Source organism: Pongo pygmaeus, chromosome 1 (assembly GCF_028885625.2).
Source record: "Pongo pygmaeus isolate AG05252 chromosome 1, NHGRI_mPonPyg2-v2.0_pri, whole genome shotgun sequence".
Taxonomy (NCBI): Eukaryota; Metazoa; Chordata; class Mammalia; order Primates; family Hominidae; genus Pongo; species Pongo pygmaeus.
Window position 1 is genome coordinate 31,090,504 of NC_072373.2, and position 26,078 is coordinate 31,116,581.

General features: G+C 39.5%; 1 protein-coding gene across 1 annotated transcript in view; it reads right to left on the bottom strand.

Annotated features, from left to right (window-relative positions):
- The window catches only part of RRP15 (ribosomal RNA processing 15 homolog), a 50,958-nt gene extending 32,750 nt beyond the window's left edge, over window positions 1–18,208 (bottom strand). Inside the window, exons 1-2 of the mRNA XM_054438702.2 lie at window positions 17,316–18,208; window positions 194–468 (exon numbers count right to left, since the gene is read on the bottom strand). Of these exons, the coding sequence (XP_054294677.1) occupies window positions 194–468; window positions 17,316–17,517 (477 nt within the window). The 5' untranslated portion in view covers window positions 17,518–18,208. The remainder of the gene's footprint in view (window positions 1–193; window positions 469–17,315) is intronic.
- Between the last annotated feature and the right edge of the window lie 7,870 nt (window positions 18,209–26,078).

Below are 26,078 nucleotides of genomic sequence, written 5' to 3' on the forward strand. Positions count from 1 at the left end.
TTAAAAAGTGAACATGCTCAATGGAATAATTTAGACTAAATTCCTAAACATAACCTTAGTTACCCACCGTCACATAAAAAGCAAGTTAAAAACTGGAACGTTAATTGGTCAAACACTGCAAGAAACAGTTCGGTCAAGATAAGAGCTAGCCTAGACAAACAATCTAATCTACAAGACAACTGGTGGAACACACCTGTTTTATTTTCTCTAGTCTTTCTTGCTTTAACTTTTCTTTTTCCTTTTCCAGCTTCTTATTTTTGACCAGAATAGTAGGTTTACTTTCAGGAGTTTTCTTGTTGAGGACTTTAGCCATGGCATCTGCCCAGCCCATATTAGTCCCAACACTTGATTCTCCATCATTTTCATTTTCTTTGTCACAGGGCTCAGCATCACCCTCACTGTCAGCTTCTATTGCGTCATCATCAGAATAAAAGTGGTCCTTTTCCGATCCACAGCTTCCTATAGAACCTAAGAGTAAAAGCAAATTAAACTTTAATATCCTAGGCAGAGGCTGCCAAGGCCCCCCGAACCCTTCCTGGAGCTCTGCCTGTCCCCATTTTTGCAAGGGGGGTACTTTTCTGAGTCCCACAGCTACAGTAATGATGAAGAGCAATAGGACCATCTATCCCATTGCCATCAGCTCCCAGAGACCTAGCCCAGCCACATATACAGGGGATGTCACAGCAGCTTCCAAACCCAGGACTCAAGCAGCAGAAACAAATCCAACAGCCTCTGCCACATCCTTATTGTCAAAATGGTGACAGATGTTGACATGGAGTTGGTGCAAGGTATATTCAAGTACACGAACCTTAATGGTGTTACTAAACTAATGGAAGGGGCTAATGAAGGCTATTAAAACAAATAACAGAAAACTTTAATAAGAAAATGGTACAGTATTATCAGAATAAATCTTCTAAGGGATTTGCCCAGATATTTAAAATTCTGAATTTGTATGCAGAAAAAAAGCCTAAAACTAAAAATCAGCCTCATGTAAAAGAATTTGCATATAACATTAGAAAATTGGGCATTTTAACATTTCTGGAAAAAAAAATTATCTAACGACGTGCCCAAGATACTAGATTCAATTGTAGCAATGAGTGACTAAATGAAAATACCAAGTTCTGATTGAAGATACAAATGTGTAAGTGTACCATTGAATTTTATCACGCAGAACCACCAAGAAAAGCACCACAGGTTACCAGCAAACTAGTTCCTCATTTAAAATTCAAATGGATGAGGAAGATTAGCAGAAACAATAGTCCAGAAGGTGGCTTGGCTTGCAAATCAACTTGCTGAGCAGCTCTTTCTCAACTTCTTAAATTAAGTGCACTTTAACAAGGAGAGCACAAGCACCCAGCACTGCATGCATGCATCTCTATGATCCAGAGCCCTCTGGAGAGCTTCTGTTCTTCAGAAACCTACAGAACTTATTAGGAAATACTTGGAAGAAGACAATCCTCCAATAGCTTAGTAACTTGGAGTGTTTTTTAATTAGCAGAAGAAGAGCTAACAAAGAAGGCTGAGAAGTCAACAAAGAAGAAAACTCAGTAATATACAAACAGCTGCCATTTAGCAGTGATGTCTTTGGGTAAACAACTGCACTTTCTTTGGATGACTCCAAAACTAGTTGAATCTCAAAAGATTATTACAGAAAATGCCATTAGCTGAAACTTTTCCTATCAAAGTACCTCTACAAATGTAACAGTATTAGCAGTTTAAGTATTTTTTTAAATATTGATAAACTTGCGTTAAGATAAAATACTATTTAACACTAGAAGAAAAAGGCCAAGGCATAAGCAGGTTTCCTGCTGCTCCTTACTTTACTCAATTCTATTCCACCCACCCAGATCAGAACCTTCACTTAAATGCAGAGGATTAGAAAGCAATCCATAAGCCAAAAGCACTGCAGCGTTTCAGTGAGGCTGCTCTGGGTTCATTTACCCTTACCAAAGCCAAGCATCAGAACCATAACCGTTGCTTCTACCTTCTGAGAAGTCTATTGATTGAGTCTTGTTGTTGCTTCAAAATTATCTATTCTTCAACTCCGAGGCTCAGTTTCTTCTTTAAATAATTTCAACAAAATGTTTTTAATTTGCCTTTAAACATCCTCTTAGCCTTTTTATATCAGCTTATTGTTATGACCAAAGTAAATGGAAGATAGTACATAGTCAAGTATTACCTTCTGAGTGATCCCCTCTACTCTCTTGACTTCAAGCCATAAAAAGACCTGACTTTTAGCAAGTGATTACAATACTTGCAATTTGGGCATTATTTTTGCATAATACCTTTATTTTTTCAGTGCTGAAAATTCATGAAACAAAAAATGATGTAAAACACTAATACATTTCAAGTAAAAATTAATAACAAATTAGAAAGTAGGAAATAAAAACATGCCTATATAAAAATGAACCTCGAGCATGAGTAAAAATAAAGTATCTTCAAAAAATTAACTGAACATTACATAACAAAGAACAATAACGTTTCACATTTTTTAAAAGCATGATCTTAAAACATGAAGTGCCAACAGTATAAAAGAAAATGTTATAAAGACAAGAAGTCACTTGCAATTCTGTCATGCTAATAGAGCTGCATATTTCTTAATAAAGAGAAAAAAATTACTGAAAACATTTAATTTGAAGCTTTTTCTGTATCTTATACGCTGGGTCAATTTAAGAAATCTGAACACATTTGTGACTCCAGGCTTTAACATACAAATATATATATATATACACACACATACAAATATGTATATATTTGTATACATATAACCTACAAATATAGTTAATATATAAGAATCTTATTATTGCCCATAACACTAAAAAAAAAAAAAAGGTATTTAAATTAAAAGCTGGCAGCACTATTAACCAATTCAATAAAAGACTGAATTATTTTATTCCAGGGCCACAAAATTTTTCCCCAAGAGGCATTTCCTAGGACCAGTGTACCCAGGGAAGTACACTGGAAAACAAAGTTTGAAGAATATAGTTAGCTGAAAGCTGTATTACTTTAATATTGTATATGTTTTACTCTTCAGAGTCAGTAGCATTACACAGACACTAATAACAAAATAAACAATTCTTAGAAAAAGTCCTTCATGTAGTAAGTATTTAACTAAATGTAAGGAGGCAAGAAGGCTTAAAAGTTTGGGTCAATAAAAAAATATCTTGGCAATTAAAAGCAGAAAAATCTTGACTAGCTCCTGGTAACATGTCAAAACTGCAACACTGACATCTAGTGTTTTGTCCTGATGTATTCACACACAAATTGCCGCAGATTTCATGTTTTTCAATGGTACTGTAAAGGCAGCCAAGGCAAGCCAAAACACTTTCTGATGGTGTAACCCACTCCAATTCTCCACTTCAAAACCATGGCTATTTTTCTTTGATGCATTTCTTACCCCGCTTGACTACCGCAACATGCATAATATGAACACACAATAAATCCATGAAAAGTTTATAGCACCATTTTATACAACCTGCACTCACCCCACCAATTAAAAAAAAATTCCAGAAGAATTCCCTTAAGTCATGGCTTTTATTTTATTATTTTCTTAAAGAAGCTCTATCTCAGAAGTTTTTAATCAGGCATTCACTGACAATGAAAATGATGACATTTAATATAAACAAATTAAAAATGCCAAAGTAATGAAGTCTCTCAGCATACTGAAAAAACAGGATTTACTTCTAGGATATCAAAGATTATCACTATGCAAATCAGAAAATAGAACTGGCTCAAATATTATTATATCCTAATCAAATGAGGTTTTTAAAAAATTTTCCACTCACTGATCTATAACAGCAGAAGCAGATATATCCAGGTGTCTAAGGGCATAGACGGAAATCACCAGACAAGTAAAAAATGCCTTTGAAGTCCTGTGTGTTGCCTTAAACATTAATTTTGCATTCTACTATAAAAATCTAGAACTTAAAGGACTACAAAGGATGCTTATTGAAGTAATGACTAAAAGTTCCAATCATGGCAGTGTTCTCTATTAAAGCTGCTCAGTAGCCACTAGCCACAAGAGCCTACTGAGCACTTCAAATGTGGCTAGCACAACCGAAGAACTGAATTTTTATTTTCTTTAATTACCTTAAATTTAAATCACATGTGGCTAGAGGCTACCATATTGAACAGAGCAGGGCTAAACCTCTGATGTACTGAGGTAGTCATAAGGCATTTCTTATCTCCTGCTGCCTTTTTCCCCAAACCTCCAGTTCCCTTTCAAACTTGCCATCTGTTCCCTGATCCCAGATACGAATGGTTAGCTGCTGGCAGGAAAGTGAGCCATTTTCCTTAGCCTGGGATAAAATTTTAAGAAGGCTCACAGTTCCTCAGCATTCACTGAATACTTATGAGTGATGGCCAAGAAAGGACAAAGGAAAAATCTAAATCTAGGTTTCTCTCCTTGAAGAACTCAGGAGTTTAGTAGGGTGGATAAATTACATAGCCAAATTGCAATAGAATTTGTAGGTGTTCTTAAACCGAGGAAAGGGTGACCAGGGATATCTGGGATTGCTTAGAGAAAGTTTTACAAAGATGATATTCAAGTTGTTTCTTAATGCAAGAATTTGAATGACAAAAGAAAGGAGGAAGCCAAGGAAGTAAGATTCCATAACCCAAGCCAGTTGATCACATGGCAAGATCACCGAACCTAGAACCAAACACATCCTAGATTTGAGTCAGTGCTCTGTATGAAAATCAAAATTACTATTGTAATCATATTATTATTGGCACTCCAGGCAGAAGAAATCAGCATGTCCAAAGGTATGGGAATGTTAAAGATGATGAAATATTTATAAAATGACATGAAGTTGAGACTGGCTGAAACAAAAGATTTGAGAATTGGATGGTAAAAATTGGGCATAAAGAAAGTAAGATTGGGATTTCACAAAAACGTGATTTATGATCTAAGAAATGCAATACACATCAATTCCAAGATTAAAACCAAGTAGTTTAAAAGTTCATACTCCAGGTGTGTGCTTCCAATAAAAGGCCAAATAGCTGGAATTTTTTCTCTTAGCACTTAAGTCCTTACTTTTAAAAACATTCTGTATTACAGTTTTTCTTCTAAAATGTAAATACCACCTGAAAGTGGTAAGCCTATTGGTTAACCTTTAACTTCCTTCACACCTTTAAAATTTGCCCTTAGTCAAACAGAACTCCGGGTAAAAACATGACTGAGGACAGTTAGTAGGGGACAATGAAGTAAGGCTACCAGGATTCAATTTCAACTCCAGACACTAATCTAAGTGGCTTTTCTGACATTAAGTCTTCTGCCTTAGTTTCTTCATCTGTAAAAATAGGAATAAAACGGTACTTCATTGGGTTTTCATAATTAAAATATACAAAGTTCTTTGAGTGCCTACCCCTTAGTAAGCACCACTTAAATGCTGATTACACACCACACACACATGCAGAAATACACTCACAGACACACACAATGAGAACTTTTATGTGGCTGTGGTAGAGAAGGAGAAAGAAACAAGGAAGGAATGCCTCTGGTATTGGGAATCTGGAATTCATGTGAGGTGTTAAATGAGAAGCTTTAGATGACTAGAGAGTTATAGCATAGGGGCTAAGAGCTCAGATTACTGAATTAGACTTGGGATGCTATGTTCTTATTCCAGTACTTTCTAATAGCATAGTTTTGGGCAAGTTACCTAACCCTTCTGTGTCTCAGTTTCTTTATCAGTAAAACAGGGATAAAAACAGTAGGTACTTCACTGGGTTGCTATGATGATTAAATATGATAACACATGAAAAGCACTTAGCACAGACCTGGCACAATAGTAGGCACTAAATAAATGATAATCAGTAATCAGAGGAAAGACAGAGATCCTGAGAACCTGGGGAACGGATAAGAGAGCTTAAAAATTGATGTCAAGAAATAGAGGGAAAATAAATGTGACTTCAATTATAAAAGTGCTGCCTAACTCTTGTTATAGTTTATAACTCGTATGCCAGGGAATCATCACATGCCACCTTTTACTTATTTCATGAGTGGCCAATGTCTCTGTGCTACAACCTTTCCAAAGTACTGTAAAATAATGATAATACTAACTAGCTAACATGTAGTTAGATCTAGGCACTATTTATAAAGCACTTTTTATGTATTATCATTTCACAACACTTATTTTCTTTTCTTTTTTTTTTTTTTGAGACAAGGTCTCACTCTGGCACCCAGGCTGGAGTATAGTGGCACAATCTTAGCTCACTGCAGCCTATCTCCCAGGCTCATGCAATACTCTCCTTTCAGCCTCCCAAGTAGCTGGGACTATAGGCACACACCACCATGCTCAGCTAATTTTTTGTAAAGATGAAGTCTCACTATGTTGCTCAGGCTGGTCTTGAACTCCTGGGCTCAAATGATCATCTTACCTTAGCCTTCCAAAGTGCTGTGATTCAGGAGTAAGCCACCACACCCAGCTCATTTCACAACATTTCTATGAGTTGCTTTTATTATTGTATTTACACAGGTGATGATTCTGAAGCTTAGAAAAGTTAAAAACATGCCCAAAGTAAAAAAGGCAAAGCTAACGGGGCTGTCAACTTGTGAGACACTACAAAGTTTTGTGTCAGAGATTCAATTTGGACTAATGTGTACTGAACTAATGTAGCTACTCATTAAATATTTTAAAACATAGTTTAATAAAGCTTGAATTTAAAAAATTTCCATCTAAGCCTCAGTTAAACTGAACAGTCTACTCCCCATCCTCATTCTGATTTTACCTAAGTATACATATCCCCCTAGTTATTCAAGGCTCTCTAAAACTACTGCTCCCCATTCAGCTGTAAATCATCTGTTCTGCTCATGCCACATGGTCTTTCCTGCCAATTACTAAATTTAGAATATTCAAAATTGATGCTTTAAAACTTCAAAAAAAAAAAGTTACCTTTGAAAAAAATGAAGTCATCCCAGGTTTCCATAAAAATAACCAAAAACAAAATGACAGTGCTACCATGGGAAAACACTGTCAGATGTGATTACATGTGCTATTGGGCAAGCCAAAACAGATAGACTCTGGAAGTAGTCTGTTTCCTGAGCCTGTCTTATAAATTGCTAAACCACTCAAGTAGGACTATGATATACTTCATTTCTTGGGCATGTTCCTTTGCTATTTTAAGTAACTTAAATGATAAAGGAGGCTATAAGCTACAGTTTGATGAAAAGCACATTTATCTGCTAGGTTATTATATCTTAAATACAGCATTGTAGTTTATCAAAAATGAAGGGATATCTCCTAGGACTTTCTAACCTGAATTGTTATCAAGTCTTTTATTATAAGTAGATGGCCATTTTTCACATATGTAACAAGAACAATTCAGGCTTTTTAGCTGCCTGGAAAACCTGAAATGATCCTCCTGATTATTTTACAGTCATATGGGCACATTCTATGAGGGAGGAGTCAATCAGATCACAGCCCCGAGTAACAATCAAGGCTTCTTTTTTTTAACCTGGGTTGATTTACAGACAACAGAAGCTTCCCCGCACCCTGTCCCAAGACTACAAGCTAAAGAATCTAGTTAGAGTCACATCTTAACTTCCATAAATCTGAGTAGCTCAAGGATAACTCAGAGGTAGGGGCTATCATCTTACCCTTTATCATACTTGCTATCATCAACCACTGTTCTTTTTTCACCTGAGATGATTTACTGACTAGGGAGACTGTTTTTCTGTTTCGGGGTTTTTATTGTTTTAAGACTACAAGCTTAAGAACCGAGTATATATTGTATCTAAACTTCCAACAAGGTATCAAGTCAATAAATCTGAGTAGTTCATGGATAACTCAGGTAGGGCCATCACCCTCCCTTCTATAACACTTGTCATTTATATATTACTTAAAATGCAGACTGTAGCACTTTAGTAACTTCTGTGATACTGTGAAATATCTATTCGGTCAACTCCTAAAATCCTTGGAATCTCCAAAGGAGTATCTTCTTGTATGCTAATGATTGAGGGCTGGTAGCCCCAAGGCAGCTTCAAGATCAGGGCTGGTCACTAGATGCACCAAGACAGGATTAGAGGTTTGGGACTTTCAGCTCCATTCCCCAACCTCTGGGAAGGGAGGGAAGCTGAAAGTTAAACGAACCACCTCAATGATTTAATCAACCATGCTTATGTAATGAAGTCTCCATAAAACATTAAAAAAAACAGGGTTCAGAGAGCTTCTGGATAGCTGAACTCCTGGAGGTTCCTGCAGGACGGCACACCCAGGGAGGGTATGGAAGCTCCACACCCCTTCACCCTATACTTCACCCTATGCATCTGTTCATCTGTATCCTTTGTAATATGCTTTATAATAAACCCATAAACTTAAGTGTTTACCTGAGTTCTGTGAGTTGCTCTAGAAAATTAATTGAACCCAAAGGGAAGATTATGGGAACCCCAATTTTAAGTCAGTTGGTCAGAAGTTCCAGAGGTCTGGATTTAGGACTGGTATCTGAAGGGTTTGGGCAGTCTTATGAAGCTGAGCCCTCAGTCTGTGGGGTCTGACACTACCTCCAGGTAGATAATGTTGAAATGAATTGGAGAGCAAACAGGTGGTATCCACTGCAGAACTGATTACTTGCTTAGGGTGTGGGAAGGAATCCATACACATTTAATCACAGAAGTCTTCTGTGATGATTGTTGCTGTTGAGTGGCTGAGTGAGAAAATAGAGAAAAGCACACTGAGTGGTGTTTTTTCCACATTGACCTGCTGTATATCTCTAATTCATGATCCCCTTCAATTTTACTATGATCAAATTTCAAATCGTACTGACAGTACTGCAATTCACCAAAAATTCAATCTTAGTCATTTTGCTATTATTCAAGTTGATATATATAACTGCTAATTTCACCTCCATGATAATCTAGTATATGAGAAAAGAGTATTAAAAAAATCATGTTAAGAGAAATTTCCAATTTATTCAATGAATAAATGGATATCAAGTACTACACCATGAATCAGGCTCTATGCCAAATTGAGATATAGCTGTCCTCACAGTGACAAGGTCTCTGTCCCCATGGAACTTAGGAAACTTCTGCAGTCTAACAAACAATACTTGAGTTTTGAGTTTTGTTCTCATGAAAGCACATTCTTCTACCTTTCTTATACAATATGTGAAAAGAAATTAAAGCCAGAAAAATAAAATTCAAACAACATATGGGTTGTATCTGTGTTTTCTATGAAACTCAAGTAGCGTCTTACTAAAGGAAGTTTTTCAAATGTCGATATAGGGCACATCCCTATCAATTTTTATAATCCAGTTAAAATTCAAAGATAAGTGCCTGATTCAGTTTCCTGATAAAACAAGCCAGTACTCTTTAAATATATCTATAATTTACACACTGATTCCTCATAGGTCTGAAGACTCTGCCTTTATAGTTTCTCAGTACTATCATCTAAAAGTTTTTGATAACTTAATAGCTTAACCAAGACCACAGGTATACAACTACCTGACTAGAAAATCCATCTCCATGGGTCACCCTTACAGAAATTTCATGAGAGGAAAACAGCAATTTCTTATATTAAATAGCAAATTCTGAGTTAAGCCAAAGAAGAATTGTCCCATCTTTAACCAACAGACCTATATTACTAACTGTATTAAATAAAGGACTCTTTAACCAGGCGTGGTGGTGTGCACCTATGGTCCCAATTATTAGAAGGCTGAGGCAGGAGGTTTGCTTGAGCATGGGAATTGGAGGTTACAGTGAGCTATGATCATGCCACACTGCACACCAGCATGGGCAACATACCAAGACCCTGTCTCTAAAAAAAAATAAGAAAAAAAGTTTTAAAATAATAAGTAAAATATATGACCCTTTATTATTTATCTATATTGCAGAGATAGGAAAAGTTGTAAAAGACAAAGTGGAGGAGACATTTAAGTTGAAACCTAAAGGATAGAGAAAAGCTGGTTAAGAGAAAGTAAAGAACAAAAAGAGTATGCCAATAGAGTACCATAAGCACGACTAGAAAGACAGAGAGCAGACTGTATTCCAGAAACTAGTTCAGAATGCTATGACCCTAGTCGTCTAGGGAATGACAAGATGTGAGCCTGAAAGGCAAGCAGTGGTCAGATCACACAGGTTGGGTATGCAGACTGTTGCCAGTTCACAAGGAGATTCAGTCAGTCAATCACTGTTATTTGTGGATTCTGTATTTGAGAATTCACCAACTCAGTAAAATGTATTTGTAACCCCAAATCAATACTCACGGCACTTTTGCAGTCATTCACAGACATGCTTAGAGCAGTGAAGGGTTGGAGTCTCCCTACAGGCACACTCCTAGCTGAGGCTGAAGAAGGAGACACTCTGCCTTGTTTCAACTTTCTCATTGTAAACTGGTGTTCTTCCTACAGACTATTTAGTGCCACATTTTTTCCATTTCTGTGCTTTTTCTTGGCTACAGCAATGTTTAAAATGGCCCACAAGCATAATGCTGACAGGTTGTGCAGTGTCCCTAAGCACAAGGATGCAATGTGCCTTTCAGAGAAAATATGTGTTGAATAAGCTTTGTTCAGGCACGTTATTGGCCATCCATGAGTTCAAATGTTAATGAATCAACAAAGTATATTAAATATAACTATTATTACCCACTCCCTCTAACAGTATAGTATGCCCAAAATGTATGGTGCTATGAGTTTGCATTAAAGTTCGTTGTTTGAAAAATTGAAGACTGGGTGCAGTGGCTCATGCCTGTAATCCCAACACTTCGGGAGGCCAAGGCAGGAGGATCACTTGAGCCCAGGAGTTTGGGAACAGCCTGGGCAACAGAGTGAGACCCATCTTTACAGAAAATGAAAAATTAGCTGGACATTATGGCACGCACTTGTGGTCCTAGCTACTTAGGAGGCTGAAGTGGGAGGACTGTTTGAGCCTGGGAGGTCAAGACTGCAGTGAGCTCTGATTATGCTACTGCACTCCAGCCTAGGCAACAGACCAAGACTTTGTCTTAAAAAAAAAAAGGGGTGGGGAGTGGGGGGCCAGCCGTGGTGGCTCACGACTGTAATCCCAACACTTTGGGAGACCAAGGTGGGTGGATCATGAGGTCAAGAGATCCAGACTATCCTGGCCAACATGTTGAAACCCCGTCTCTACTAAAAATACAAAAAGTAGCTGGGCGTGGTGGCACGTGCCTGTAGTCCCAGCTACTGGGAAGGCTGAGGCAGGAGAATTGCTTGAACCTGGGAGGCGGAGGTTGTGGTGAACCGAGATCGCACCACTGTACTCCAGCCTGGCAACAGAACGAGACTCCATCTCAAAAAAAAGGAAAATTCAATGATTTCTCTCTTTTTTTTTTCCTTTTTCTTTAATCTCAGAGTTTTGTTTTTAAAATTTATTTATTCATTTTTGAGACAGAGTCTCACTCTGTCAGCCAGGCTGGAGTGCAGTGGCACAATCTCAGCCCACTGCAACCTCTGCCTCCCAGGTTCAAGTGATTCTCATGCCTTAGCCTCACAAGTAGCTGGTACTACAGGCATGCACCACCATGTTGGGCTAATTTTTTGTATTTTTTTTTTTTTTTTGGTAGAGATGGGTTTTGCCATGTTAGCCAGGCTGGTCTCAAATTCCTGACTTTAAGTGATCTGCCCACCTTGGCCTCCCAAAGTGCTGGGATTACAAGTGTGAGCCACCATGCCCAGTCTAAATTTTTTATTTTTTGGGACAGGGTCATGCTGTGTCATCCAGGCTGGAGTACAGTGGCACAGTCACAGCTCACTGCAGTCTTGAACTCCCAGGCTCAAGCAACCCTCCCACTTCAGCCTCCCAAGTAGCTGGGATTACAGGCACACACCACCATATCCAGCTAGTTTTTTCCATTTTTTTTGTAGCGACGGGGTCTCACTATGTTGCCTAGGCTGGCCTCAGACTCCTGGGTTCAAGCAATCCTCCCATCTCAGCCTCCAAAGTGCTGCGATTACAGATGTGTGCCCCTGCATGTGGCCAAGGAAAATCAAACACTTCCTTTCTGAAAAACATTTCAAGTGAAGCTCTTCGTTGTCTTCAAACAAAAACACACACAAGGCTGGGTGCAGTGGCTCATGCCTGTAATCCCAGCTCTTTGGGAGGCCAAGACAGGCAGATCAATTGAGCTCATGAGTTCAAGACCAGCCTGAGCAACATGGCAAAACCTCATCTCTTCCAAAAATACAAAAATCAGCCAGGTGTGGGTAGTGTACGCCTATAGTCCCAGCTAATCCAGAGGCTGAAGTGGGAGGATGGCTTGAGCCTAAGAGGCAGAGGTTGCAGTGAGCCAAGATTGCACCACTGCACTCCAGCAGCCTGGGTAATAGAGCCAGATCTTGTTTCAGAAAAAACAAACAAACAAACAAACAAATAAACAAAAAACCCAAAAAAATCCACATAAGACAAGGTTATGTATTGATAAAATGACAAAAATGTTCTGACCAGAGGCTCACAGGAGCCTAAAACTGTATTTCCTCTAGAAGCAATGGTTCACTAATTCAGGGATTCAGGGTTTCCTGCAACTTTACTGAACATTACTGTAACTAGAATGAACTGCGAATTCATAAATTGAGAGTAAGTATTTATAAACATTTATAGTAATTTGATATTACCGTGATGTCCAACAATGTGGTCATGTTTCCAGTTATTCTTTTTCATTGATTTTTTTTTTTAAAAACACCTGTCTATGACAGATTGGAGATTAAAAAAACAAAAATCAGAATGGTCCTTCAACGTTGATGGTTTAAGAAGCAATTGCCTAGAAGACTGAAGGGAGAAAGGCTGCAATGACAGGCCCAACAGATAGGTACCCTATGAACTAATGTAAACAAAAGAGATGCAGGCAAGGCCAGGCACAGTGGCTCATGCCTGTAATCCCAGCACTTTGGGAGGCCAAGGTGGGCGGACACCTGGGGTCAGGAGTTCAAGACCGGCCTGACCAACATGGAGAAACTCTGTCTCTACTAAAAATACAAAATTAGCTGGGTGTGGTGGTGCATGCCTGTAATCCCAGCTACTTGGGAGGCTGAGGCAGAAGAATCGCTTGAACCCGGGAGGTGGAGGTTGGGGTGACCTGAGATCATGCCATTGCACTCCAGCCTGGGCAACAAGAGCAAAACTCCATCTCAAAAAACAGAGAGAGAGACAGAGAGAGATGCGGGCAAGAACTAAAGTAGTGGCAACAGGATAAATGGATTAATTAAACCAAATAGATATGGAAGCAACAGGAAGAGTAAAGGATGACACTTGTGTTTCCAGCTTTGATGGGAGTAGATGGCCGTGTCTTTCTTAGAGACAGAAGCAGCTTTGGCAAAGAAAATGTGTCTATGGCACACCAAGCAGACACAATCAATTGTTATCAACATCATTATCACTGATATTGAATTTTACCAAAAATATATGATCTAATGGTTAGATTATGGAATAAAACAAGTGGAATAACAGATAACATCCTGCACCTATGGAGGTTAACAGTTTTCTACTAGGAAGCAATATGATATACTGGAAGCACTATTTCCAAGCTTCTTTTCTTATCTGTAAAATAGAAATGCCATCAGCTACCTTACAGGGTTACTAGAATAATTCAAACCTCTTTTCTGGGGAGAGCTCCAGCTTACACCACATTACCAAAGGTGGGAAAACTTATTTGGCAAAAAGAGATGGGACTAGCAGTTTTTTTTAGGTCAGAAGAGACATTATCGTCATCACTAATATTTATGAGTGGGTACCATGTGCCAAATATTAAACGCTTACCATATATAAACTCATTTAATTGTTACAACAATCCTAAAGTAGACATTATTATTATCCTCATTTTGTAGATGAGGAAATTGGGGCAGATAACAATAAATAACTAGCACAAAGTCACTCTGAAAGGTAGTACCATCACAGGTGCCTCTTATACAATTGAGTGAACATGGGAATTTGTTTCCAGAAATAACATATGGATTTTAGGAGAAAGGAAGGAAGGAAAGAATACTCTGGTTATAAACATTGGAAGTGCTATAGAAATCTGAACACAAAAATGTCCCTTGGTGATGAAATCTTCTTGAGTGGGAGGGAGAAAAGTTTGTCTCCATACCACAGTCTCCTTGTTCCCAATCCTTTCTTTCCTTAGATTCAAAGGCCCAACGCTTTCACTTTCCAGATAGTTTTTTTAATTATCTATGTCCTCCTGATTCCTCAAACATATTAAGGTAGTGGTCAAGAGCATAAGCTCTACAATCAAACTTCAATAATTGTTGTATCATTTATCAACCTGCTTATCTGCTTATGTACAGAAGTGAGCAAGTTATAAGCCTCTGTGCCTCAGTTTTTTAAATGTAACATGAGGATAATAGCAGCATCTATCACATAGAGTTGTCAGAATTCTCCGAGCTGATATATATAAGGAACTCAGAACAGAACCAGGCACATAGGAAAGTTCCAAAAGTATAACTATTGTTATTATCCAATTCCTCTACCAGTGTAGTATGCCCAAAACCTATGGTGCTACAAGCTTACATGAAAGTTGCCTGTTTGCAAAATTGAATACTTTCTTTCTGAAAAATATTTCAAGTGGGGCCCTTCTCTGTCTTCACTGCTGTGTCCTAGTGCAGATCCTAACATAGAGTTTTGCAATTGCCTACAAACTGTCCTGGCACTCTTTGGCAGTTACCATACATCTGGCAGTAATATTTATAAACAACTGTCACCATCTTGCTTAAAAGTTCTCAATCGCTCCCTGCCACCTACAAATACACAAGGCCCTTTATAATCTACTTTTAACCATTGTTTCCAGTTTTACTTCTAGTCACTTCTCTGAACAGCTAGAGCCATAACAGAAGATTACTTTGTCTGAAATAGGCCATGAATTTTAAGAGACTGCATGCCACTGTATATGCTTTTATGTCTGAGAAAACTGCCCTCTATACTCCCAGGCCAGGAAAACTATTCATCCTTCTAAAGCCTAGATAGAATGCCACCTTATACATTTATTCAACAAAACAATTTACTGAATACTAAAGTATGCAAAGAAGACCCCGTGAAAATAAACAAGACATACTTTTGACATTTGGGGAACTTATCTCTATAAGGAGAGAGATATGTTAAAATATAATAACATAGTATATTATCAATAATACACGTAAGATATAAGTAAGCAACGCCTAGGCTGGGTTCCAGAGGATATGAATTTCTCTGTCTCCATCCTTACCTTTCCAAAATTGAACCATGATCTTGAAAACTACCTTTTAATTACACTAATACACTATATTACAGTCCTGTGTTTAATATCTTTCCTAAAACTGAAATTTTAATGCAAAAATTTATTCATCCTTTGTATCCTCAACACCTAGAGGGTGACTGGAACCTAAGGGAACACAACAAGTGTTCATTGAATTGAATTAGATAAATTAGGTTTCCATATTGGCCAAAAACCTTTTTAACCCATAATGTGGCTGATCTATAACAGCAAGAGAACCTTAAAACCTAATCAGCATTTATAATAATATGCTGAAAAGTCAGAACAGTTCCAACTTGGAATTATCCAGTACTTGAATAGAAAAATCCAGTTTGGCCAGGTGTGCTGGCTCACACCTGTAATCTCAGCACTTTGGGAGGCCGAGATGGGTGGATCACTTGAACCTAGGAGTTCAAGACAAGCCTGGGCAACATGGCAAAATCCCATCTCCACCAAAAAAAAAAAAAAAAAAAAATTAGCCAGGTACAGTGGTATGCGCCTGTAGTCCTAGCTACTTGGGGGAGCTGAAGCAAGAGGATCGCTTTGGGGGGTGGTGGGGGAGGAGGTCAAGGTTGCAGTGAGCCCTGTTTGTGCCACTGCACTCTAGCCTGGGTGGCAAAGCAAGACCCTGTCTCAAAAAGAAAAAGAAAAATCCAATTTGTAAGCAGTACTGACATTTTGCTCCAAATACAGTACTCTTCCCTTCTTGAACAATGGTGTTTGAACTAGTCTAATGAGTTCAAAAAATATCAGAACCAGAAGTTCTAATTTTGGCTTAACAAATAGTTTGTTTTCCTTAACAATGTGGCAGGAGATGAAGACTAATTACCTAGGAATTGCAGTAGCATATGACACTTTCTTCTTGGTCCTGGAAGTCCAGGTTAATTCATTCATTTACTTAAATATCTGTGAAGGACCCACAAGGCAATAGGAACTGGGGATACAGTAGGCTCTATTTTTATGGAACTTATATTCCAATTGGGAAAGCAGCAAATACATACATCAAATGGTTTGGGCAGGGTTGAGAAAAAATAAAGCAGGGCAATAAGTCAAAAAGTGAAGAAAAGAAGGCAGGAAGAAGAGCAGTGGTGGTACGTTACATAGGGTAGTCAGGGACAAGTCTCTCTGGTAAGGCACTGGATCAGAGGCTGGTGAGGGAGAGACATGCCAAGCATTTGAAACCTATTCTAGGCAGCGGAGCCAACAAATGAAGAAACCATGGTGTGGGAGCATGTTTAAGGTGTTAAACACAAGCATATCGGTATGGCATGATTACAGTTAGCGGTTTGTGAGGGGCAGATTGGCCTATGACAGACAACCTGGCCCAAATCGTACAGCCTAAGGATTTTGGATATTATATACTGAGATGAGAAGCCACTGGATCATCTCAAACAGACAGCGGGCATAATTAGAAATACGTTATAAAAGAATAGCTCTGTCTGCTTTTTGGGTATCAGCTAGTACAAAGGAGCAATAACTGGGCAGTAGGAAGTCAGGGATTACCTGCAATTCCTTGTAACCTAATAAGCTGGTGCCAAGAATGGTGGTAAAGAGGAGCAACAGACACAGCATGGTTGAAAGCCTCAAAAACACATCCTTCCTTCCTTTTATTATCAAGCGTCTCTGAGAGACATAGTTATCAAACGCTACCGGTTTTTAGTCGACCTTAACCACCAACCTCTTCTTTCTTTCACTATTATTTAGTCTCTGAAAAAACACACACATCTACCGCACAAGAAGTCAAGTACACCCCCTTCTTCCTCTTACCTCTTTTAACCTTTTGCTTCTTACACCCTATGAGACTCATTCTTCTCCGGTTTTCAGGTACCCTCTTCCTTTCACCCTTTGCTACTGTAAGTTTCTCGCTAGCTGCAGGTGTTTCACTCATTTTATTATAATTAATAATGGTGACCCTGAAAATACCTTAGTAAAAGAATGTGGAAACTCAAAATTACAGTTGTCAGCGTTACTTCTCTGAACACGACTTCCCCAAGCCTCCTCTCTAAGCCAAAGTCGCCCCTCTGAAGTGGTGCCAAGATAAAACCCAGATGGCTAGCAGCAAATGAAGTCGCAAGCGGTGCTTGACACGAACTCAGCCCCGCCTTTCCTCCCAGACACCAAAGCTCAGCGCTACCACATTACCTTCGCTATCAGAAGTGTCTGTGGCCTCGTCTTCCAGCACCGACGCTACGGCTCCAGTTACCATTTTCATCTTCTTCTTTGGGGTCTTTTTCAGGTTTTCTTCCTCCCTCACACGTGAGTCCGGAGCGGCGGCTGCCATTTTTCCGCGCCGGAAGCGCCACCTGACAGTTGCGTCCGGTGGCAACCAGAGGAACTTCTGCATTTAGTGCCGGTGACACAAGGTTCCGGGGCGGGGTCGTCCAGCCCGGAGTTCCGGGGCCGGAGCCTCAGAATGTGACTTGGGAGAGAGCTCCGAATAGCCCGGTGTGTTTACGCGAAGTCGGTTCCAGGACGAAAATCAGCGGCTGAATGGCCTCAGCCGACTCCTCCGCTAGCTCGCCTGTGCCCTGGTCCTCCGCCCCAGTGCGGCCCCAGCCCGGTGCGGTCCACTTTGATTTCCTCGCCTCGGCGGCTTCCCTTGTCTGCTGTCTTAATGTTGGTTTAGTGTCCTCCTCAGGTGTCTCTTATGTGCCCACTGAACGCCGCAGCAGCTAGGACGTGGGACAGATCCACTGGGGGTCGATAATTAGAATACGATCGTATCATCCCCCCGCCCAAGATAACACGCGAGATCTTTCTTGCAAACCGAATAGACTCAGCTTCTTTCCCTGGGGCGGGTGTTATGGAATCCAGCCGCACCCTGCTCCCTCGGACCCGGCTGGGGCCTGGAGGGTTTCTGGAGCCCGACTGCGCGGTGCAGACAGAGGGTGCGAATACCTCTCTATCCGCGCGAGGATCCTGCCTCCTACTCGGGGCCAGCTTTTCTCTGAAGTTAGCCTCTGTCACCAGCTCTCAGCTCCTAGTTCCATCGAAGCACCTACCACAGTCGGCCTTCATTTTCCCCCCTAAAATGTGGGCTCCTTGCAAAAGGGGAACGTATTTCATTTACCATGTCCCCTCAAGGTTAGCAACAGAAGTTGGCCTGAAGTGAATTTCCCAAAAATATTTTTGGAAGGGATGAATGAATCAATGAATGAGTGACAGAATATAACTATTGACAAGGTTAATGACTCAGATAGATAATGCAGCAAAGCTTTACTGGCTAGACTTGTTCTAAAGGCTTTCCCTAAACTTAGCGTTTTCCCTTTCCCCTCTTAAGGAGATTCATAGATTTTGATACCCATAATTCAAAAACAAAAACAAGAATCCTCATTTTGACATATTCCAGTAGATATTTATGTAGGAAATAAATATATATTCACATCCTAAAAACTCAATACAACATTTTTAAACTTGGTTTTTAATTTTTTTGTTTTTTAAGAGAGAGAGGGTCTCGCCGGGCGCGGTGGCTCACACCTGTAATCCCAGCACTTTGGGAGGCTGAGATAAGCGGATCGCTTGAGTCCAGGAGTTTGAGAACAGCCTGGCCAATATGGTGAAACCCCAACTCTACTAAAAATACACAAATTAGCCGGACGCAATGGCGAGTGCCTGTAGTCCCAGTTACTCGGGAGGCTGACGCAGGAGAATCGCTTGAACCTTGGAGGCGGAGGTTGCGGTGAGCCGAGATCGTGACTCTGCACTCCAGCCTCGGCGACAGAGCGAGACTCTGTCTCAAAAACAAACAAAATCTACCACCACCACCACCAAAAAAAAAAAAAATTGTGCAGGAAAAAAATGACATTTTGAATACAGTTGGTAAGAGATGAGATTCCAGTATAAACCTTTAAAAAGTGCAGTTATTGATCGGGCGTGGTGACTCATGCCTGTATTTCCAGCACGTTAGGAGGCGGAGGCGGGAGGATCTCTTGAGGCCAGGAGTTAAGAGAACAGACTGGACAACATGGTGAAACCCCGTCTCTACTAAAAATACAAAAATTCGCCAGCCATGGTGGTGAGCACCTGTAGTCCCAGCTACTCAGCTACTCAGGAGGCTGAGGTGAGAATCGCTTGAACCCAGAGGGGCAGGGAGATGAGCGGGGAGGGGCAAAGGTTACAGTGAGCCAAAATGGCAAGTATGGTGGCTCCAGCCTTTAATCCTGGCTTCTTCAAGGCTGAGATGGGAGGATCACTTGAGTCCAGGAGTTCGAGGCTGCAGTGAGCCATGACTGCACTACTGCATTCCAGCCTGGGTGACAGAGTGAGACCCTTACTCTTGAAAAAATAAAAAGGGGTGCACTTTAGAGGTGCCCTTTAGGATGCTGCTGATGCCCAGAAGCTCTCACCATCCTGCTCAGTGTGATCCTTTCATTGCCACCGTGTCCTGATCTGGAACCTATTTTTTGCTGTCTTTCATAGCTAATGTTTGCTTTTGCCTAGGGCTAAATGTAAATTGGAACAAGGAGTTCCAAATAAAGTTGGGAATGCATTGGAGAAAGTTGTAGAGAAGGAAGCAAAGTTAAAAAAAAAAAAAATGATTGCAGTGGTTCAATGGAAAACATGTTCCTGCATATTAAACACAAAGTTCCTGCATTAATGTTAGTGTTATTTAGTGATCAAGAAGTGATGTTTTGTGCATTTAACATGTTAATGTGAGTTTATGTATATATAGAAATTTTTTTGTGTTTAGTTGCAATTTAAGAAATTGCCTGGAGGGTAGGAATGGCTGATTTGTTACACATTCACATTTTTCTTCCTTTAAAATAATATAAAACAGGATCCAGGTTTTTATCCAGAAGTCTGATTTTCAGAAATTGATTACTGCTGTTAAGTTGGAGATACCTATGTTAGCTTATTTAATCTTCACAATAAGCGAATGAGTTAAGTATTATTATTTTTTCCATTTTATAGATGAGGAAACATAGGCACAGAGTAAATAACTGCTGACCGTCACACAACCAGTACATGGCAGAATCACATTCAGACCCAAGCACTCCACTGCAGAGTCTGCTCAACCACGGAGTTGCACTGCCCACTCAGAGGGCTGTGCTTTAGCACTTAGCATACAATCAGAATAGGCAACAAAAATTTCCTTTTTTCTTTGTGTTTTTTCTTTTTTAAAATTTTAGTTTACGTTCTGGGATACAAGTGCAGAACATGTAGATTTGTTACGTAGGTGTACATGTGCCTTGGTGGTTTGCTGCACATTTCAACCCGTCATCTAGGTTTTAAGCCCTGCATGCATTAGCTATTTGTCCTAATGCTCTCCCTCCTGTCACACCCCAATCCCCAATTGGCCCTGCTGTGTGTTGTTCCCCTTCCTGTGTCCATGTGTTCTCATTGTTCAGCTTCCACTTATGAGTGAGAACATGTGGTATGTGCTTTTCTGTTCCTGCGTTAGTTTGCTGAGGATGATGGCTTCTAGCTTCATCCATGTCCCTGCAAAAGACATGATCCCATTCCTTTTTATGGCTGCATAGTATTTCATAATGTCTATGTACCCACATTTTCTTTATCCAGTCTGTCATTAATGGGCATTTAGATGGGTTCCATGTCTTCCCTATTGTAAATAGTGCTGCAATAAACATATGTGTGCATGTGTCTTTACAGTAGAATGATTTATATTTTTGGGGTATATACCCAGTAATTGGATTGCTGGGTCAAATGGTATTTCTGATTCTAGATCCTTGAGGAATCGCCACAGTTTCTTCCACAATGGTTGAACTAATTTACATTCCCACCAACAGTGTAAAAGCATTCTTATTTCTCCACAGCCTCTCCAGCATCTATTGTTTCTTGACTTTTTAATAATCACTATTCTGACTTGCATGAGATTGTATCTCATTGTGGTTTTGATTTAGGCAACAGAAATTTCTAACAAGCACTGGAATTCATGAATTAAAAAAAATAGTTTCTGCTCTTACAATGAACCAAAATAACTGACAATATTCAAACAGAATGCCCACTGTATGGTGGAAATAACTGAAGTCACCTAAATGCTTGTGTGAGAATTTTACAAACAAACCTATGCTAGTTATCAGCTTATTGCCTCTCGGCTGTAAATTCATCCTTTTTGGCTGCTCTGTGAAAATTGAGCTGGGCTCTTAAATATTTTTATTTGCCTGAAGGCCAGATATTCAGCTTTGTCAGTAGAGGGCATTAGAGTGACATTATAAGAAAAAGGGGCCATCTTCCTGGTTCCAATGTGCTTTTCTCTACAGACTCCTGTGGAAACTTCTCCAGCATCAGGGTGCTGAAGTATACTCACGTTCTGTAGCACAGATGGCTTCTCCATCATCTGACTCCTGAATGCCTCTAGCAAGACACCTGCCCATCCACAGCTTTTTCTAGCACCTCAAAGGGAAATTTCAGGAAGGCGGATTTTTGAACGAGTTTTTTTGTTTTGCTTTTGTTTTTTAAAGATGAGATCACACTCTATTGCCTATGCTGGAGTGCAGTGACATGATCTTGGCTCACTGCAGCCTCAAACTTATGGGCTTAAGTGATCCTCCCACCTCAGCCCCCTAAGTAGCTGGGACCACAGGTGCAAGCCACCCCATTGGCAATTTTCAACAAGTTCTGACAGGGCAGTATCACAGCAACTCCTCCGCACCCAGTGAACCACAACTGTGCCCTCCCATGAGAGCTGTATCTCAGCTGTGGGTAGAAAGATAGGCCTCTTCCTTGGATGCTGCATTTTACATAGTCACTGCTCCTTATATCTGCCATTACTATATTCTATAGAGTTTACTTAACCTCTTACTAACAATCCCTTGTTACTTCAACCTTCTGATATAGCTAATGATTCTTTATATTAAATTATCCTATTCAAATTACTAAAGCACTTTCTGTCTCCTGAGTGGCCCTGAATGATATAAATCTAGAATGGGTATTGTAATGAAAATATCAGCACCCACATACCTTCTTTGCCTGCCTACAGCATGGTTAGAAAGTTTTACAGGGAGTTTCTCACTTTGGGAAAGGCCAGAGGCAGGGTGGTTATGAGAGTTTCCTTTTGAAATGCCAATATTTATAGAAGAATAACAGATAAAATATTTTTCTTCTGAATAATGTGTGCAGCTTGGCTGATATGAGTGCCTTGAAGAGGTCTAAGCTAATAGACATGGAACAGAAAAGAGAGAGGGGTAATTGCCCAGGGTATCCTGAGCAGAAGGGTGGTCCTCTGGGAAGGTCTGAGCATAAAGCTAACTTGATAGGAGCCCTGGACAGAGATTCTGGTTACAGAATAGTTCTTGGGATTCTCTACATACAGAGGATCTATAAAGGGAGAGAGTAAAGAGAAAGAAGACATCTCAGAATTATAGAGGATGCCAGAGCTCCTAGCTGAGAAGGAACGAGAAAGAGTGATCAGGATAGAGAGTTATGAGAAGAGCAGTGCTAAGTCCCTGAACACTAGTGAAATGAAGTCCCCCAAAAAAGAGATTGTCACTGATGTTAAATTCTACCATAGTTGGCCCGGCACAGTGGCTCACGCCTTTAATCCCAGCACTTTGGGAGGCCGAGGCGGGCGGATCACGAGGTCAGGAGATAGAGACCATCCTGGCTAACACGGTGAAACCCCGTCTCTACTAAAAATACAAAACAATTAGCCTGGCATGGTGGCAGGCGCCTGTAGTCCCAGCTACTTTGGAGGCTGAGGCTGGAGAATGGCGTGAACCCGGGATGCGGAGCTTGCAATGAGCCGAGATCGCGCCACTGCACTCCAGCCTGGGCGACAGAGCGAGACTCCCTCTCAATGAGAAAAAAAAAAAAAAAAAAAAAAAAAAATTCCACTATACTCTCAGAGAAAAAGGAATCATACACAATTAACATACATTAATTAAATCTTACATGTAATTAACTTGATGCTATAATGGGAGACGTAAAGGAAAACTTTAAAAAAAAAGATATTTCCTGAAGGATAGACCAGATATTCTAAAGATGTTTGTTCCAACCAAAATTTCACTGGAATTAATTTTGAGAGGGGAGGAAAGGAGAGAGAGAGGTCTTGTTAAAATAATTATCAGGTACAAAATAAGTAAAGGATAATTAAAAAAATAGAAAAAGAGTCTTGAGGCAAAATTTGCCCATTCAGGTGTTAGAATATACTATAAAGCTGCAACAATTAAAATATGTAGATCAAAAGAAAAAATAAATGGAGATGAAATAAATCCTAGAATATGTAAAATCTTAAAATATTATAAAGGAAGTATTACAAGTAAAAGAATATATTATGCAAAAATTGTGTTAGTAAAATTGATGATTAGAAGAGAAAGAGGCCAGGTGTGGTGGCTCATGCCTGTAATCCCAGAACTTTGGGAGGCTTAGGCGGGAGGATCGCTTAGGCTCAGGAGTTTGAGACTACCCTGGCAAATGGCAAAACCCTGTCTCTACAAAAAACACACAAAAAATAAGCCAGGTGTGGTTGTGAGCACCTGTAGTACCAGCTACTCAGGAGGCTGAGGTGGGAGGATGGCTTGAGCCCAGGAGGCGGAGGTTGCAGAGAGCTGAGGTCATACCACTGCACTGCAGCCTGGGTGACAAAGCCAGAACCTGTCTAAAAAAATAATAAAAAACAAAAAGTTGATTAGCAATGAACTAATGAACTAACTGAGGGACTAGGAACACACAAAAAAAGAAAGAAAAACATTAGAGCCTCATGTCTTACCCTAAAATTAATTTCAGGATTATGAAAATAAGCTGTAAGAAAAGAAAAAAAGAAAAATAAGTGACAATCTGATTTATCTGGATTGTAGAAACAACTTTCCAAGTTAAAGGTAAATAGAATATAAATGAATATAAGACAGAACATCAAGTTTGAAATAACTACATAATGAATTCATGGGACTTCGGCATGGATAGGACTTTTTATCAAGATGGAGTAGCAGGGAGCAAATCTACCTTGTCACCTGAAACAACCCAAAACAGACAAAACCTATAGAACAACAGTTTTCAAGACACTGGACATTAGATAATGAAGCATAATAGTCACTGAGAGATGGAAAGCAAATCAGGTGAGCCCAACAATTACTCCAGCATACTGCTTTGAGAAAATTCCCAGATCCTAGCACAGGAAACAGGGACCTAAGCTGAGCCTGGAAGACTCTCCAAGTTGAAGAGATATAGCTGAGAGTAAGGCGAAACCGAGGTGACTAGAGGTGGAAGGGCAGAATACTAGAGAAGAGAGAGAGAACTCAAGAGATCTGCGAAGAAGATCCCTTAAGAATTTAGGTGATTACTGACCAGTGCACACACGTGAGGAAACTACGCAAGGCCAGAGAAAGAACCATGAGAAAGGATTAGAGGCAACAGTTGTTATCGACGCATACACAAGGCTGATTATAGTCTCCATTCCCACTAGGCACTGGTTAGGGCACCTGTTAAAAACTAAGAAGGTGTGAGATTTTTATCATACTTGCAAACTAACAGATAGCCTGCCAAAATTTCATGAGTGCTGGTAGGAGATATAAGACTCCTGGGTAAGAGATAATGGGCAGTTTATTTATTGTTCTGGACAATAGCAGTAGAAGCATATCGGCAATTCCCACAGAGTGACACAAAGAGGATCAGATAACACCACATGCAGTAGGCTGCCTTACAGGAGAGGAACTTTAAGCTGTTTACAATAGCACTGAAAATATGTGAAATAATTAGGGATAAAATATGTAAAATGCCTGTATACTAAACAATAAAAAGCATTGCTTAGCAAAATTAAAGAAGATCAAACTACATGGAGATATACAATGTTCATGGGTCAGAAGACTTAAAATTATTAAGATGTTAATTCTTCCCAAATTGACCTACAGATTCAATGCAATCCCTATAAAAATTCCAGCAGACTTCTTTGTAGAAGTTAGTAAGTTTATCCTAAAATTTATATGGAATTTCAATGATCTAGAATAGCAAAGAAACAACTTTGAAAAAGAAGAAAAAATTTGAAGGCCTAACACTACCTGATTTCAAGACTTATGATAAGCCTGTGGTTATTAAAACAGTGTAGTATTAAATCAAGGTAGACAAATAGAACAATTAAACAGAATAGGGCATAAAGAAAAGACATCTATCTATCTATCTATCTATGAAAAACTGATTGTTGACAAAGGTATAAAGTCAATACAATGGAGAAAGGATGGTATTTTCAACAAATGTTCTTGGAACAATTGGATATTCATATACCAAAAAAAGAAAAGAGAAAAAAATTGGATATCTATATACAAAAACCTGTACTTCAATTTATACCTCACACCATACATAAAAATTGACTCAAAATGGAATAGGCCTAAAGACAAAACATGCAACTATAAAGCTTCTATAAGAAACACTGGAGAAAACCATTGTGTCCTTGGGTTAGACAAAGATTTCCTAGGTACAACCACAAGCATGATCTATAAAGGAACAACTTGTTAAATTGAACTTTATCAAAATTTAGAAACTGCTACCTGAAAGACAAAGTATAAAGAATGAAAAGACAGGCCACAGACGGGGAGAAAATATTTGCAAAGCACACATCTGATAAAAGATTTTGTCTAGAATACATAAAGAATTATCAAATTCAATATTCACTTGAATATTGACACTTCACCAAAGAAGATATACCAATGGCAGATAACACATGAAAAGATGTTCAACATCGTAAGTCACTAAGGAAATGTAAAAAGAAAACCACATAATCAGATACGACCATACACCTTTTAGAATGGCTACTAATAAGAAGACTAACTACACTAAGCATCGATGAAGATGTGGAACAACCAGAGCTCTCACAGGCTGGTAGTGAGAATGTAAAATGGTCAACCAATGGGAAGGCAGGTGGTCAGCTTCTTAAAAAATTAATCATACACTTACCACATGATCTAGCCATTCCACCCCTAGTTATTGACCCAGAGAAACATAAACTTATTTCCA